General features: G+C 44.4%; 1 protein-coding gene across 1 annotated transcript in view; it reads right to left on the bottom strand.

Moving 5' to 3' along the window:
- Positions 1–1,041: 1,041 nt before the first annotated feature.
- Positions 1,042–16,977, bottom strand: part of LOC139661746 (connector enhancer of kinase suppressor of ras 3-like) — a 34,672-nt gene continuing 18,736 nt past the window's right edge. Inside the window, exons 3-13 of the mRNA XM_071540311.1 lie at positions 14,702–14,904; positions 12,177–12,264; positions 8,210–8,251; positions 7,088–7,207; positions 6,820–6,879; positions 5,966–6,034; positions 5,630–5,776; positions 3,833–3,957; positions 2,986–3,173; positions 2,787–2,873; positions 1,042–2,368 (exon numbers count right to left, since the gene is read on the bottom strand). Of these exons, the coding sequence (XP_071396412.1) occupies positions 2,076–2,368; positions 2,787–2,873; positions 2,986–3,173; positions 3,833–3,957; positions 5,630–5,776; positions 5,966–6,034; positions 6,820–6,879; positions 7,088–7,207; positions 8,210–8,251; positions 12,177–12,264; positions 14,702–14,904 (1,422 nt within the window). The 3' untranslated portion in view covers positions 1,042–2,075. The remainder of the gene's footprint in view (positions 2,369–2,786; positions 2,874–2,985; positions 3,174–3,832; positions 3,958–5,629; positions 5,777–5,965; positions 6,035–6,819; positions 6,880–7,087; positions 7,208–8,209; positions 8,252–12,176; positions 12,265–14,701; positions 14,905–16,977) is intronic.

Genomic DNA, 16,977 nt, shown 5'->3' with positions numbered 1-16,977 from the left:
CCCATATTCTCTCTTGCTAAGAGATTGTGATTAATTAACAAAGACAGCAAGTCATTCCATGCATGCAGTGCAACAACAATTCAACACGTCGTTCCCCTGTACTCATCTTTGATATGCAGGCATGGCATGTTAGTGGTTAGCAAACTTAGCAGTGGGTTAAACAGAGTGCAGGTAGTATTTAGGTGGACCACAGATTTTCAGTGAGTGCAAATTAGCGAGGACCGCAGGCGACCGTAGCTTGGCAAGCTAGGGCAGAGCAACGATGCAGGGAGGAAGAAGTGGAAGAGAGATTAGAAAAGAGGACCCGCTCTACCAGTGGAATCATGCACAGAGAAACAGAAACAAAGAGGGAAGGGAGTGGGGATTAGTGGATCGTTCTTGACAGCAGGCAGATCTTCATTTCCATGGTGAAAGGTGCTTGTAGGTGATCTTCCCAGGCAAATGTGTCTTCCAAACAAACAGTGGAAACGGTGGAGGCAGTAACAGAAGGTAATCCTAACCCTATATATGCACAGGTTAAAAGACAGCATATGTGTGGGAATCAGATCCCCTGATGGAAAACCTGCTATGAACATATGTTGCCCCAGCTTGAACTGAAGGTTCATCAAAGAGGGAAGCAGTTGCATAACCATCACCATCTGAGGCAGAGAAAAGGTAACTTGACATTAGCTATCCTGTTTCACCACATGCTCAACAAACAGAAGCGAGTTCACCTTACAGGTCAAAGCAGGTAAGTCAGCTCTACATGTTGAACCTGCTTTCAAAATATATTAAAAAATGTCCTTCACTGACTGTTTATGGTAATGACTGACATTTTGAGTGTGTAACGTGATCCTAGATTAACAGAATGAGCCGCATAGTTCAGCAGCACAGTTTGTAGAGACTTCTGACAAAGATTTAATTGGAAAACAAACGTGGAGCTTTCAGAAACAAACTTATCATCACCCCATATGCTCAAAGGCACAAAAATGTACGAGCAGTTATCACAAACCCATTGGCAAAATAAAGACAATACAAACGACCACTGAAATGAACTGCACATTTTAATAAAATGCTATTCAAATCTTACAAAAGGCAGGTAAAGCAACAATTTCTTTTGACACTTTTTACCTGTTTTTTGAATAATACTGTCATTCTGTCTCTTGTGACCCATGATCTATCCATAGCAGCAGCAGCTAATGGGAGGCTGTTTGACCTGTGTGTCTCTGAAAAGATGGGCCGACACTTTAAAAGACCAGTTATTTGTGTCAACCAGCTGTATGTATAGGCCTTTTAGGTGGCTAATTACAAACTGAAAGACAGGATATAAACTTTTAGACTGTATAGAATTGAGTGCATAGCTTTAAAACCAGAACAAATATTTGCTGGTGACGAGAGAAAAACATCCTGTTACATACCAACCAAATGCAGCATTGACTTGTCAACTAAAGTGACTATAAAAATCTTTCTGATGTATATGCATAGTTTACAAGAGGCAACCATAGGCAATGGGCAGTGTAACTAACTGATCACAAAAGTGTAATATGAAAAAGAAAAAAAGTAGCATGTAAAATAAAAGCACAATTACACTAACAATATATTCTTTTTGTTTTACTTTTTTTTTTTTTTTACTTATTTATGCAAATGAAACCAAAAGAAGCACACCATTGGAGTAATATCAAGCAAGTTTTCTGATGACCTTAGTGACTAAAATATCAAACAATGGTACCAGAGAGCATCTCAATTGAAACATGATATAACTTAATATGTACAGAGGAGTCCATAGATAGCACACAAGGCCAAAGTGTCCTAAACCTGAATAAATCCTCTTGAGGTTGAGATGGGACTTGTAGGGGTGGGGGGGGGGGTTGTGGGCAGTGTTAAAGGGGTGATGTAACGCAGTGAGTACTACGAAAGCAAGTTTGGTTGAGGAGTAGTAGTTGGTAGTAGTAGTAACACCAGGGAGGTATGGAGGTAGGGGAGAGAGGAGTGTGAGAGAGCCCAAAACTGCAAAAAACACAGCCGGACATTAAAATCAAAGGCACTGAGGAAGGACACAAGACAGGAACAGGAAGCCCCGGACAGGAAGCGCATCATCAGTGAGTCAATAGCTTAAGCCGCGTGATCCAACTGACCAGTAGTGAGCGTTCTGCCGGGTTGCGCTTGGAGGCGGGGGCCACGGGGGCCTTTTTCAGGTCGTCCTGGTAAGGGATGGTGGCGCTGTTGTGGAGGTCTGAGTTGGAGTAGTAGCGGCTGCCGCGGATGTGGTCCACTCCTCGGACCAACTGCCGCTCCCCTCCGGGCCTGTAGGGCGGCGACACCGAGGGAACCTCCTCGGCAATGGTGGGGATCCTCTCGTTGCTCAGGTACCTGTAGAGGAGGTCTTCGCCTGAAGAGGAGAGAAAAGGAGAAGTTACTGGAAGGCCAATGGAAATCAGATGAGCTGCTCAGTCTTTATCCATCTGATGGTTTGCCGTTATATATCTAACATTTCTGCAAAGTAGAAGACCTGGAATACTTGTGATGATAAATTAAAGAAAAATTTACTCTCTACTGCAAACATGGGCCATGGAAAGGCAGATGATGTAGAAATAAATCAAGATGGGGATAATAATATCTATAAAGATGTCTTATGTTTAACAATGATACCCCTAATCATTTCCCTCTAAGGTGTGCCTACTAAATTTGTAAAGTTGTTTGAGCATTCAGAAGTTAATATGTGTGAACTGGTTATCATGACTGTGGTCAATAACATTTTTAATATCAATCAATCAATATGTGTGCATGAGTGTATGTGTGTGCAGTACCTTTCCTTCCTTGTGTCCAGGGCTTAGCGTAGGGATCTACCACGCCCAGACAGGTATCCACTGGCATGGAGAGGGGGCGGGGTTTACCTAAAAACAAGGGGTCAATATGTGTGAATCGCATTATTTAAAGAATTTCTTTATTTATTCAGTATTCATCAGTGAAATATTAATAGGTTTCCCCTGCTGAGATGGTACTGACCACGTGAAGGCTTGTGCTCCCTCATTCTGGGCTGTATGACGTTGGCCTCGATGGGGTAGCCCACGCCTATCTTGTCATAATCCCCGATGGTGAAGCGCCTTCTGCTCTCCTCGTCCAGGAAGGAGTTGGGTGACTCAGAGCCCTTTGGTCTTTTGCTGATGCTGGAGAAGGAGCCCGTCCTTCCCTCCCTGCATGGAGAAACCAAACGCTCATTCACTTGGCACAGCGCAGCGTAATGAAGTGACATACCGCGATTAGAATTAAGTGTGAGCAAATAACGTTACGCCGCTGCCTTCAGGCCTAATACCAGTGAAATAAATACGACAAGAACTGCAAACTTAATTTTCAAATTCAGCCCCCCTAGCAAACGAAGCAAACGCGGCAACAGTTTGCCGTCTCCCTGGAGGAGGTGGATGAAGGGGCCGTTGCGTAACGGCTGCGGTGGGGGTGGTGGGTTGAAGACAAGCAGAACAGAATGTGCAGTAGGAGGGGAGGGGAGGGAGGTGCACGCCAGGCGAGAGACAAGCGATCAGGGGGCCGGGACACACTCATTATCCACCAGCCTCAAAGGCCCAGGCGAGGGAATGTGGTGGAGGCTGGCCGGGGGCGCGCGGTTCACTCGCTGCAGGGGAGCGGTTGGCCTCCGACTTTCTCGTCATTTGCCGCTCGAGTCGTTTCATGGTTGGCGTTATGGATTGTAAAAAGTCAATTTAATGATCCAAGTATTCTAATGAAAGTGTTTGGTGGGTATTTCTGCGGAAGGGAGACTGAACTTGTTGAATAAAATTTGAAGTAAAAATGAAAATGAACTGTGGCTAACGCTGGCAGATGGAGCGGGACTACTCACCGTGGGGTATAGGGCACCATGGGGGGAGGGGGGATGTACAAGTCCAAGATAGCTGGCTTCTCCTTTTTGGTCGATCCGTTGGCTGAGCCGCAGGGAGACTGGGCTCTGATCAGGGAGGTGTTGTTCTGGAAAGCACAGCGCAATTAGTTTGTCAATGCCCTCCTCTCCACATTCATCTTGATCAGTGACAGGAGGTTTTCCGTCACCCTAGTAATGCATCTCAATTAGTGCATTAAGTTTTCACACTGACCACACGATCTAAGAAAAACACCTGATCCCAACTGATGGTATATATACATATACTGGTCTACTGTTAAAAGAACAACAGCTGAAGCAAATTAATTCATAGCTTGTTGTGTCTGCCACAAGTCTGGGTTATTAAATCCCAAATTAGGACTAAATATGACTTGTTGGCAATGGGGAGGAGTTGTCCACATGTGGTAAGACCTAAAAGAGCCTGTGTGTGTCTCCTTGAGCAGAAACCTTCTTGTTTGAGGTATGGAAAGATTCTTAGGGGAGTCCAAAATAGCCTTTGAGACATATACTTAAAACCCTACTCATTTCCCACAGTTATGGTTCCCAACACTCAACAACATTGTGCTTTTGGCTAAAACGCTTGACTCTTATTCACTGCCATTCTCCCCAGACCTGGATAATATGTATTGCTAGGATAACTGCCAGAAATTTGGAGATAATATACTGTACTGGATGCAAACAAATTGAGAAACCAAGCATCCAACCTGGGATCCCTCGATTAATTTTCCCCTTCCCCTCTCTACATATTTCCCTTGCATACAAATTATACAGTATTACAAAAGCAGTGTCATTCATTCCTGAATCACAGTGTGATCCATCTCTGTTTTGCCCTTGGAGCCAGCTTATCGCACATAAACTGAGATGGAGAATGCTGATATGCCTGACACCTTGTTCAAACAAGACACCGGTGGACAGGTTGACATCGGCCACCTTTGTGCTGAGAGCCTCTTTGTCGTCTCGAGAAACCCGCTCCCATCTGATATCATCTGATCTGGCCTTCTCAGCCTATGCAACAGCCTCTTGGGGCATGATGAGACGATGCCAGAGCCGGAGTTTTGGAAGTCTAAGGTTACAGTGGCTCTATTGTCTCCCTGTGGAGCGCCCTGTTAGAGGGGACTCAGGTGCTGAGGCGTGGCTAAAAGCTGTGCCAAGTCTAATTTGTCCACATAAGGGAGAAAGGCAAATTGGATTACAGTTACATAACTTTATTAACAAAGGATTTATCAGCTGCCCCTTTGGAGACTTGAATGTTCTTTGAACAACAGCTATTTGGGGGGGGGGTTTGACCTTTTCTCAGGGGAAGGACCCAAACACTTTATGAATTAACTCATATTGTCTTGTATGGAGACTAGGTGACCTAACCCACATCAATTCTTCCTAAACCTAGACCTATAGGTGGCCGCCCAGCGCTATTGACTGCAACATCAATGCCTTTTGCTTCTAATAAAGCAGATACAATCTTCCAGACTCACGCACCACTGGCTGGCACCCTCTATCTCCTAGACTGAATGACATCATGGGACTTTGTTTGTGTTCGTCTCCTGCCATGCAAGAAAAACCCATTGCTGTATTCCTCCCATCCTGCAGCACTCTCAGGGTGGCTCTGTGATACGTGTCTGAACTTGTTGTTTTGGAACCAACTCCCTAAAAAGGCTGATAATTGGTTGACTATAGACAATGACACACAGGCTTTAGTTGAACTTCACAGATGAAAGGAGGAGGAAATGTGTGTGTGTGTGTGTGTGTGTGTGTGTGTCCTACCTGTGGTACTGGTGGCTTCCAGCGCATGTTCTTGAGCGGGGCGGGGGTGAAGCCTGTTGTGCCCGTGGGCCTCTTCTTAAGGAGTAGCACCACACCTTTAGGGTCCTCCCTCAATTTGATGACCAGGTTCTTCAACTGCCAGCCCACCTGATATAACACACACACACATACACACACACAAAAGGGCTCCATTTTTATATGATCACAACTCTGAGACCATCTCAAGACAATGACAAGATTAACTCGCCTTATTGTTTACATTGTGTACTTCATTTGCCATTATGTACAGTGTGTATGGTCAAATATCTATGTATCCATGGAAACTGAGGCGCTCACCACTGTCTGCTGATTAACCTGGATCACCTCATCACCAGCATGGATCTTCCTGGTCAGGTCTGCTGGGGACTAAAGCACATACACACATACACAGGAAATGTCAATGCCAGATAAATCACTTTTTATATTTTTTCTACATTTCACTTCTCCAAGACGCATTTTAAGAACCAAATACCCAAACAGACAAAATATACCGTGCGTTCTATACAAATCGTGAGAAAATGCTCTCTGCGTGTATGGATATCAGTTGATTTGTATTTCATGTCAAACAGATGTCAAACAGGATTAACTAGTCATTATTGGTGATGAATCAGGTCCTGATTCACAATGAAGGACCGGAGGCGTGAGGATCCGACCGTGACAGTGATGCTGCTGCATTAGTCACTGACTGGATGTCTCAGTGCGGGGAAAGGGTAGGACATTTATTGTGACACTCACTGGTGGTTGGAGAGCAGAAACAAACAATTTCCTTTACGTATGAGCAGTTCTTAACTTGCCTTGTGCAAGTCAGAGAACTGGTTTGCCCTCAGGATAGGAGGAATAGGAAGATGGGGAGGATAGGAGGGGAAAGGAGCGGGAGTAAGAGGGTGAGCTGATCTTCTAACAACCAATACCAGAGGCTTGTTCCATAATGGGAATTATTAGGAGAGATGAGGATATAAGACATATAATGAGAGAAATGGCAAATCATTGATTGGTTCGTCCCCGTCAAACTGAGACTATTAGATATGATGGACATAAATACAGATCTCGACTAACTGCTTTATTCTGGGCTTTTATCAATCTATCGATCTATCCTATCAGTGGTTTAACAAGGTGGAACTCTGAATGTGCCAGCATATCGTCATACTTACATGTTCTGTGGTTCCAGTGATGACGTGTAGCCCATCGTAGGTAGACTTGATGTACATACCCTGAGGCAACGAAACCATAAAAAAACCTTACTTATGTTTTCAATAAAAACATGATATTCTCATAGGGAGAGCAAAGTATGACAGACATGTGAGCGTCACAATTTGACACACATTGCACACATTCCTGGCCTGCAAACCCATGAGGCAGATAGTGGGTTTAGAGTAGAAAAAGCAGGGGAAGAAAAAAAAATCCCCCAGCATTCCTCACCAGACCCTCCCCCGGCTTGATATTGGTCAGCTGGACCTCCTCCAGGCAGGCTGACTGGCTCATCAGGGGGTCAGAGGTGGTTCTCACGGTCTGATCACAGATGCTGTTCAAGACCTTGGACTGCAATAGAAAAAGGCAAAAACAAAACGCGTCAAGGAATGACATGAGAAACACAAGACTCTCTTGATGTATTGTGCCTATAATCAATGGAAGTACTGTGTATCTTACAGGTTAGAACAAGGCAAGATAGAGCTACACTGGTGACGCAAGGACCTTATCCTTCATCGGTTACTTTGGGCTAATTACCTCGCTCCCTTTGCTTGTGTATGTGTGTGTGTGTGTGTGTGTGTGTTTAGAGGAAGGCTTAAGAGGAAAGGGGACCATTAGCATGCCATTAACTGGTTGTACCCATGCACACACAACACTGAAAACAGTCACGCCGCCCTTTTTTCTGCTTCCTCCCTCCTCTCGTTCGGGACATAATCAACAATTTGTCATCATTAGTGGGGTCTTTTCTGTGACTTGCCTTCTCAGGCACATGCCTTTTGTTTGTATGCATTGTGTTCACTTTGTGTAGAGTTAGGCTTATGCAGATACATGGAAAGATTGTATAGGATCAAGAGAAATACACAGACAGAGAGAGAGGGATAGAAGTAAATAAATGAGAGAGGTAAAGAGAGAAGATGAAGAAAAATAAAGATGAAGCAGAGGCAGAAAAAGCATAGGAAGAAACAAAGGAAGGGACCAAGAGAGACTCGGCTCTAATGTGGAGTTCACTGAGGGTGTCTGAGAGAGAGACAGAGAGACCGAGAGACAGAGCGGTAGAGGAAGTTCAGTGTTAGCCCAAGGAGTCTGGAGAGTGTCAGCAAAAGGAAACACTGATTGATGGCCGGGGCGTATTAGAGCCGCCTCCTCCACTGGCAATTCAAGAGCCTGTCTGTCCTATTCACTCAAAAAAAAAAAAACCTGACCCCACTGCTGAAAGCATGTCACACAATCTCCATGTAAAAAGACATTTACCCAAACGATCAGAACAGACTTTTTTTTCTCCCCCTCTATGTAGGAACTCACAGGTCTAATGTAGTTTACATCAGGAGAAACAAAGTGAAGAGATATACTTACAACTTCCAGGATCTTTTCTTCCATTTCGTAAACAGTGCAGTCCTGTTAGACAGAAGAAAGTGATGTTAGATAGGCTGCTGAGCAGTAAACAACAGGGCAGAGGATGAGGTTATTCAATGGCTGGAGAGTGAAAACAAAGTATAGGGGTTGGGGAAATAGGATATAATCAGCATTCCAGATATAGACCTGAGAAAAATGGAGAACGGCAACAAATAAACAGCTTTTAGAATTAAATGACCTCTCTGCGTAAATTCTGGGGAGGCTATAATTGCATAATGCCGTGTGGGGTTACAGTAAACTATATGGGAATGTATACCATACTAACAGTCATATGCTAAAGATGTGCAGAGTATGTGGTGGGGAACAATTGTGTTAAACCTTAAATAATCAAACCCTCATCCTAATAGTGCTTTGGTTTTCTACATCATATTGTGGAAACCTTTGGATGCATCAATGCTTTCCATGCCACAGTCGCAATATGAGTGGATGGGTTAGTGGAGGCAGGGGGTCTCTGGAAGTCAAACACGACACAGTAGCAGTGATCCTAGTTGTTCTGGGTGAGGCACCACCAGTATGAACTGCAGAGTCAGCTGGGGAAACTGACCACTGTCCCCTCCAAGCGTCCCAACACTGCCCTCATAGACCGCAGCTGGACCAGACACAGCTGAGGCAACAGCCTCCCCTGACAACTGTGCTACTGGTGGTGAAAGGGCCCCTGGTTAGAGCTGCTCAAAAGGGGGGGTACTGTTGGTGTGGGGGGGGGCCCATGCCTGTTTATGGAATTGTGTCTATGCAGGGAATGCCCCAAAGGCACCCATCCATCAAAACACAGGTGAAACGCCTCTGTCAAAACTAGGCAGCACAGAAAAACTACTTCAACAAGTGTCTTATTTCCCATGAGTCCTCACAAGCCGCAAGACTTTGCCGATGCAAAATAACAAAGGAAAACTGGAGTTGTAGCTATCATAGTATTAGTGACATGCATGGACATGTGCTGTCTACAAAGCCAGCTCTGTTGCTCTTTGTAAATCCATTGTGCAGACAGCGCATGGGGGTCGAGCAAGCGTTTCCATATTTCCATGGCTTGCACATTCCACTGGGCTGAAGGGGAGCGTCTGTGTTCAAATGCACTTGGCTTGTTGTACTATTGCTTTGTTTGCACTGACAAGATTTGCTTGCTTGTCTATGGCCATGAGCGATGGCTTGAGTTCAAAGCAGAGTACATCCTATTGTCTCTCGATAATATTTATGATAGAACTATTTATGTCTGAAATGATCTGTGCTCTCAATGCCTGTTTGAGGGTCTAAGCTCTTTTGATAGAGTAGTATACACGTGACTTTGCCACATTTCCCATATACTGGCGGGGCAGGGGGAGTGAAAAGCCAATATAAACATAATGGGGGAAAAAAACGGATCATAATAGGTTTCATTTGACATGTATTGGTGCTAAAATCATGTTTCCATACAATATATTTTCCAAAGTCAGCCAAGGATATATGGTGGTTTCGGAAAGAATTTGGCTCAACTTGCACAAACACACAACTACATATTTCTTTTAGAAACAGGCCTATGTTTGGATGACTACAATGTCGTCTAAGCCAAAAAGGATGTGCTAAAAATATATATTTTGAAGTTTAGAGGTTGTGAAACAAAACAACATCATTATGTGCTGCAGACGTTGCTTGGCGCGACTCCCGCCAAGCTTTGACATGCCATCTCATTTAAGGATTCGTTTCTCCTGTTTCATAGAAGCAAACCATCAAATAATGTGAATACAATATCGCAGATAATCCCTCTAAGATCTGCCTGTGGAATCCAAATTAATCCCATATCTTTGTCCGAACCAAAGTCCTCCTTGTAGACAGAAGCCAGATCATAACTAAACATCGAGAGAGGCTGAGGGACGATTCCCTGGGTGTACTGATCCCTCACGTCATGGACTTGATCCCACAGCCGGTGTGGATCAGATGACTCTGTGCAGCCCTGTGGGCCTTTGATCTGCGACCAGAGAGGATTTGCCTGGTCGAGCAATGAAGTGGCCGAAAGAGAGGAGTGTTGGCACAGCACAAGAACCGAGCTGCCTGTACAGCTGGGGGGAATAAGAGCCATGGACTACAACAGTGTGGACCTGGCCTTCTGACATCCTGTTATTCATACCGTTTCCACATATGATGGATGTACTCGTTAAATTTCGGTCTTTGGCCGACTTCATCTCTGCTTTTCTGCTGAAAAAAGGCCTTAGATAAGAAAGAAACTGCACATCTCATCCAATGATTCAGGAGTATGAAGTGAGGACAGAGCACACAGGGGAACAAGGAAAAATTTGCTCTTTGAAAGAGAATGACCTCTCAACTAACATGTCAGCTGAGATGGGTGCCACGCTCACAGTTTTATGGCTGCATCCCATTGTGTGTGTATACACAGGCTTCATTCAGGCAGAACACGTAAATTGTGCGTTCTGAAAAGCCCTGATTCTTGGCTGAAGTTCATGAACAAGCTGGGCAACCTCATGACGCCCTCCCCCATCATAAAACTAATCACTGTGGCAGTCCCTATGCAACCTATTTCATCAATCAGTGGTTCATAAGCTGGCCAGTGGGCTTATGAAAAACCAAGGGAGCCCAAGTGGTCCAAACTAATGAGAGGGTGAGGCAGGAGTCTTGCAACTTTAGCCCAATACTAGCACATTAGCTTTAGACTTGTCTAGACTAGAGACTTAAGTGAATATTTGACATTGGATTATATGTGATGAGTTGAAAACAAGCCTCCTCATCAGTATTTTTGCGGTTCTATAGGTTGCTGAACACTGGTTTAAAGCTTATGTGAGACAAAAAAGAATTTATCTGTGATGTGTCAAGATAATCCTTGGGGACACTAATGGGGGACCCCAGTGTGTCTCTCCTACAGCTGATGGAGTAAAATGGCCGCTCCAATTTTGCTAAAGCCGCTTCAGCACCTATGAGGAGATTATTCTACTCCGTATGCACAAAACCCCTCTACTTCAAACGGCAGCGTGGGAAATGTATACCCCCGCCTCCCCTGGCCGGCCGGGGCCGAGACCCCCACAGTAAATCACCAGAGGCGCTGAAATCCCAGACACTGGCGAGGCAATCGGCACTCTGGGAAAGGAATTTATTTTGATGCAATAACCCACTAAAAATGACACCTGGGGTCCCGACAGTCACTTTCACTTGTGGTGTAAAATGAGTTGCGTTTTGAACTATGCTTAAGACAAGCCCTTTGGGGCGAACAAATGGAACAAATACACTAATGTGTTTGTTGTGCAAGGCAAAGCCTCTCACCAGCTCCCTTTGTTTCAGTCATATGCATAACAAAGCATAACTAGTCCGATAAATCTGACAATAATGGACCCCTAACTGTCTCATAACATGATGCCAAAGGAAATATGTGCTGAAAGTCATGGAATATGGTATATATATGCTGACGGTTATCCATCTATCTGGCAGTCAGATGGACCACCTCCGCATCAACGCATTAAACCTACACACAGGAAGTGCTTTCAGACGGTTCGGTCTCCCGCCGCGAGCATCTTGGAGGAGCAAAACAGGAACCACATGGCCGAGGGAGTAGCGCAGCCTGGGGAATGTTGGCAGGCTACTTTTAAAGAGCGCCAGTTGGTTTTATGAAACTGTAAACACAAAGGCTACGATTAGCGCTAAACGTCCCCGTGCTTAGGGGGTCTCCTCATTAGCTAGCGCAAGGGGGGAAAAAATCTTGAGCAAAACATCAACGGGCTGTAATGTGTTCAGACTGCTGGCTTCAGGCTTATGTCATGGCCGCCAGACCACATTTCCCATAACTCCCTTCTCTTCCACTTGATCCTGCACGTCTATGTCCTCAGGCCGGTCTGCCCTCAGTGGAAAAAGCAATTGTGTGTGCATGTGTGTGCGTGTGTTTCCCAGGGGTGAGCTACACGTGTGCTGGTGAACTAACTGGCGTGCAGACCTGTTGAACTGTGGTGGTGAGATCCAGGCACAGCTGAATGATCTTGTTCTTGGTGGCTGTGAAGTCACTGATCCCTGTCAGGGGCGTCCTGCAAACAGACAAAGAAAGAAAGGGAGAACATTGGGAACGTGATGTTAGCACAAAGCATGCAGATAGCAGAAATCTGGTACTCACATACAGTAGGCCTCCATAACTGCACAATTCTAAATTCTAAGTAGATAACAATGCATGGTATATATGCCCAAACTGTCAAGTAACAAAAATGCTGAAAGCAGAAATAAATATTCCATTGGGGCAACTTAGTGACATGGAGTCGGCTAACAGGGAGCTTCACAATAGGCCCGGTGAACCTTGTTCTGATTGCTGTGTGTTTGGGTGACTGGCCACAGACAGACTTGGTTGTAACTCAAGAATGCTGCCATTTTGGTGCACAACCCCCCCCCCCCCCCCCCCCCCCCCCCCCCCCCCCCCCCCCACACACACACACACACACACACACACACACACACACACACCCACACACACACACACACACACACACACACACACACACACACACACACACACACACACACACACACACACACACACACACACACACACACACACACACACACACACCATCTAAAAACACACAATTATGCACTCTAAAGCAAGTTCCCCAAACATCAGCCCCAAAACCACCAAATATGCCGGTGTGGCTCATCGTACTACATGAGATCTGAAGAAAACCTTTGGAAAAACAATACATTTATTTAACCCATGAAGGTCAGCATGCTGTCTTGAGGACAACACTGGCTTTTTCCAGATCAACTTGGAGGACAACAAAAGAGTCCTAAACCTTATCTGTATACTACAGTTTGCTGTTTTGATGGTGACTAGGCAAGAGGAATTGAGGAAGCTACCCAGACTGTATCCAATTTCCTTCATATGTTCATGAACTCTCAAAAGCAGTCTGGTGGAAGTCCAGCTGAATTTCTGCTTTGGTCTGACCATCTAAGCAGAAACCATCTGCTGGCATTGCGGTCTCTGCACAAGTCAGAAGGTTTGATTCAGTAAAGAAACTGTTCCCTGGTATACTACAAAGGCCAACTTTTAAGCAAACCCCACTTTTGTTGTTGTTGTCTTGGTACTCAAATCAGTTCAGCAGACTTCATATACAGATGTACTGTAGTTGTTGCCATAGTTATTCAAGTAATATCTTAACTGAGGGACTTCTAGATTAATAAAATATGAATGACTGTGTTAGTAGCTGCATATAGTCCATATAGGGTATTGCAGGTCACAGGACTTTTTGCATTGCATGGAATAAATCATACGTAACAATGTCCATTTTCTTTCAAGCCACTCCCTAACTTATAATTTGAGCACATTTTAATCAGCTACTTTTTCTTTTAACTTAGTACATTTTTACACCTGTGATTTCACTTATATTTAAGTGAAACTTCAGTAAAGTAACAGCACTTCTACTTCTGGGATGTTTTGGTACTCAGTCTACCCCTGCTGAAATGATTCATTGTGTCCAAGTGGGATCACTGCCATGCATTTTAAAGTCCTTCAGTGTGAATGTGTATAGCTGGCTCAAAAGATTTAGCACTGCTCTGGTAAAGATTGGATACTATATTGTTCTCATTCAACATCACAACTACCCTTTATATCATGACATCACTCTGCCTGCTCTAGCCAAGCCTGCCAAAAAAAGAGAAGCTTAATTTTAGCCAGCTAGCACTTAATCCTGGCAACCTGCTTAATATGCTGCTTTTATGGTGTAATGTGTTTTTGGAGCAGGTCAGTAGGAGAGCACAGGGGACTGTGCTAGCTCCCGTCCAACACAGTCTCAGCTCATGGGGTGTTGCATCGCTGCCGGCAAATTGCTAAATACCCAGGCTAAAGGAAGAGGTGAAAATAGTATGAAGTGTGCCAACAGCGTGGAGACATGCAAGCGGCTGGTGCCAAGTTTTCTTCATTCCTTTTTTATACCAAAAAATGCTTCTGTCACATTAACATTACTGCAGTGTCATGTGCATTCAGCTAACAGGATACGTTGGTTGGTTGTTTTTCTTCACCAGACACTACAAGCTTGCAGCCCTTTGTTTCAAACAGGAACCCTAGCAATGCTAACAAGCCATTGTAGGGAAACTGAAGGACTGAATGTAGGAATTTGTTCTACCAATATAACAAATGCCTTGTGAAAAAATGACAGCAGGGTGGCTTACTGGTCACAGTGATCGCCCCATAACAGAAAACACCACAAGTTCAATCCCTGCAATAACCAATGTGTGTCCATCAATGAAATCCCTACCTGCTAACTCAGTTGTGAGTCGCACTTGATAAACAACTTAAATCTAAAATATAAATGTAATTAACAGAAACTGAACCTATTTTACTGAAAGCTCAAGCTGTGGGCTGTATGGAAACCTGTAGCTCATTTGATATTCAGTTTCATTCAGTTTCCCTTCAAACTTTAGAGGTGCCCAGAACGTACAGTGATGATGAGGAAGGTGACGATAGTACAGTGGGATTACCTGTCCAGCCAAGCAAGGAGGCTCTTTGCAGCACCTATGAGCTCCACCACAGAGGTGAGGAAGTCATTGGGTGGCTTGCGCGAGGTGCTGCCATCATACGCCGGGCTTTTCCTGCGGTCAGACGTGGACATGTGAAGACTGTTGGTGGCGGCTCGCATCCTCACTACCAGGTTCTTAAGGTTGTCCGTCTCCACTCCATAGTTCTGAAACGGGAAAGTAATAAACAATTTTGACAAACTATAACAAACACATACAGACGATGAACTGAGGCAGAAATGTTTAATACTTCCCTACCCACGCACTTTCCTCTCTAATTCTTTGCTGATAGATTAATGAATACTTTGACTCCTCTGTATTACTATCATCAAAGTGGAGCTGTCAATCAAAGGCAAGGTCAAAGCAATAATCCTAGAACACACGCCAGATCTGAGAGGAACTCGCTTTTTACAACTTGTGGAGTCTAATTCCCGGGAAAACATGTTGTTTCCTGCTCAATGAATGGCTGTAATCAATGCTTTGACAGACATGATTTAAGAGCGCTTGTCTGCTCTGGTGTCAGCTCTGGTGTGAAATTTCCACTCCAGTCTCCAGGTTTGCTGTAGCCCTTGGGAGAGGGCGCACTGAGGGAGCGCACGCACGTGCCATCACCTGATTCCCATCAAGCGGAGCAAAGTTTGCATTCTTCTGCCTGGCCTGTTTCCTGCTTTTGCATTCCTCTAATTTATAGGTTATTCACATGCACAAAAGAGCTGAGCCGCGTCTTAAAAGGGTCACAAAGTACAGTATGGAACAGCTGTGAAGTGTGGGGTAGTTTGCGGCTGTGATTGAACTCTACCAGCATGGAAAGGGTTTCACAGGAGGTTAAAAGTGTGAGATTGAGAGGGAGATGGAATTGAACGTGACCACTGGTCAACGTTTTTGGAGTTTTGTAAGTGCACAACCCCATTTACATAATTTATAGAACTAGCGCTGGATTATTCACTCTTATTTATGAGCGAGAGAGAAAAAAAGGGTACTTTTCTGGTAATAGGCCTACGTCCCGTAAATACAATGGTACCCGTGAAGTACCAGTAATCACCTGCTACTAAACTAATTGTAGAATGGTTTATTGATCACAGGCAGCCTTTTCGGATACCATATAGGATGACCCTGCATCTCATAAAAAGAATTCTGTTAACTATATAGCATTACTTACGTATATCTACAGTAAACAGTGTGATTAGCACGAGCAGGCTGCATTCCTTATCCATACAGAGAGCGACACAAAGGTTATGCTGTCAAAATACAGCTTACAATAAGTCATATGATAGCTTTAACACCTGATCGACTGTACTCAGTGCACAATCAGTTCACTTCCTAAAGCAAATGGGGTCAGCTCATTGATTCATGACATAAAAAAACATGCAAAAAGCTATATCCCTTAAATCCTTGTAATGTTCTCAGTTCAATATGGCGGACAGAATGGGTTTGGAGCAAGGTGTTAGCTAAAGGTGAGCAGGGGAAGGGCAGTCTGACTCCTGTCCTATTGAATATCAGCTCACATGGTGTTGCATCGCTGCCAGCCCTACTGCTATGTGTGACGTGCCAGTAGCTAAATTTGCTTTGCAAGGGGGAAAATAGCACGTGCTTGGCTAACAACAAGGAGATCTGCAAGTGGTTAGTGTCTGCTTTTATTCCACTGTCCTTCACCAAAGTGTGCTCAGAAGAAACTGAATATACGAATCACTTCACTCATTTCTATTCCCAAGGAAATACTTCAGGGTGCTTATGGAAACATCATAAAACAAGCAAATGTATGCCCAGAGAATAGATGGAGAAAGGGGAAAAAAAAGAGTTTGACGATTTGGTTTCTTCAACAGTCATCCACAAAGACATGAACCAGACAGTAACAATGGGGCATTAGCACAAAGGCAGTGTGAGCATTTCCAGATCAAACGTCTCTCCTGGCTTTGTCATTAGCAGGCTAATCACACAGCCACAGCAGCTTTGACTGGTCCACAGATGTCCAGTGAGCTTTTGTCCCACACTGCCAGCTGAGCTAAAAAAACAAGTCTGGGTAAAAATCTGTGTTTCCAATCAAATGCACTTCATCTCAGCAAAATTCCAAGCTAAATGTGCCTTCTTTCAAAGGCTTTTCATAGGCATTCTGCTAATCTAGAATCAAGATGGTAAAAGTAGCTGTTTTGTGCAGGGTCTAGCTGGGCCTCTTTGAAAGGACTATATACTGATATAAGTGTCCTCAGGAGAGACAGAGAGGGACTAACACAACACAGTGT

The sequence above is a fragment of the Centroberyx affinis genome, unplaced genomic scaffold (genome assembly GCF_046629955.1).
Source record: "Centroberyx affinis isolate AG114_WGS23_722 - 3 ecotype Tasmania unplaced genomic scaffold, CSIRO-AGI_Caff_v1 ptg003606l_1, whole genome shotgun sequence".
Taxonomy (NCBI): Eukaryota; Metazoa; Chordata; class Actinopteri; order Beryciformes; family Berycidae; genus Centroberyx; species Centroberyx affinis.
This window is presented reverse-complemented; position numbering and strand designations above follow the sequence as displayed.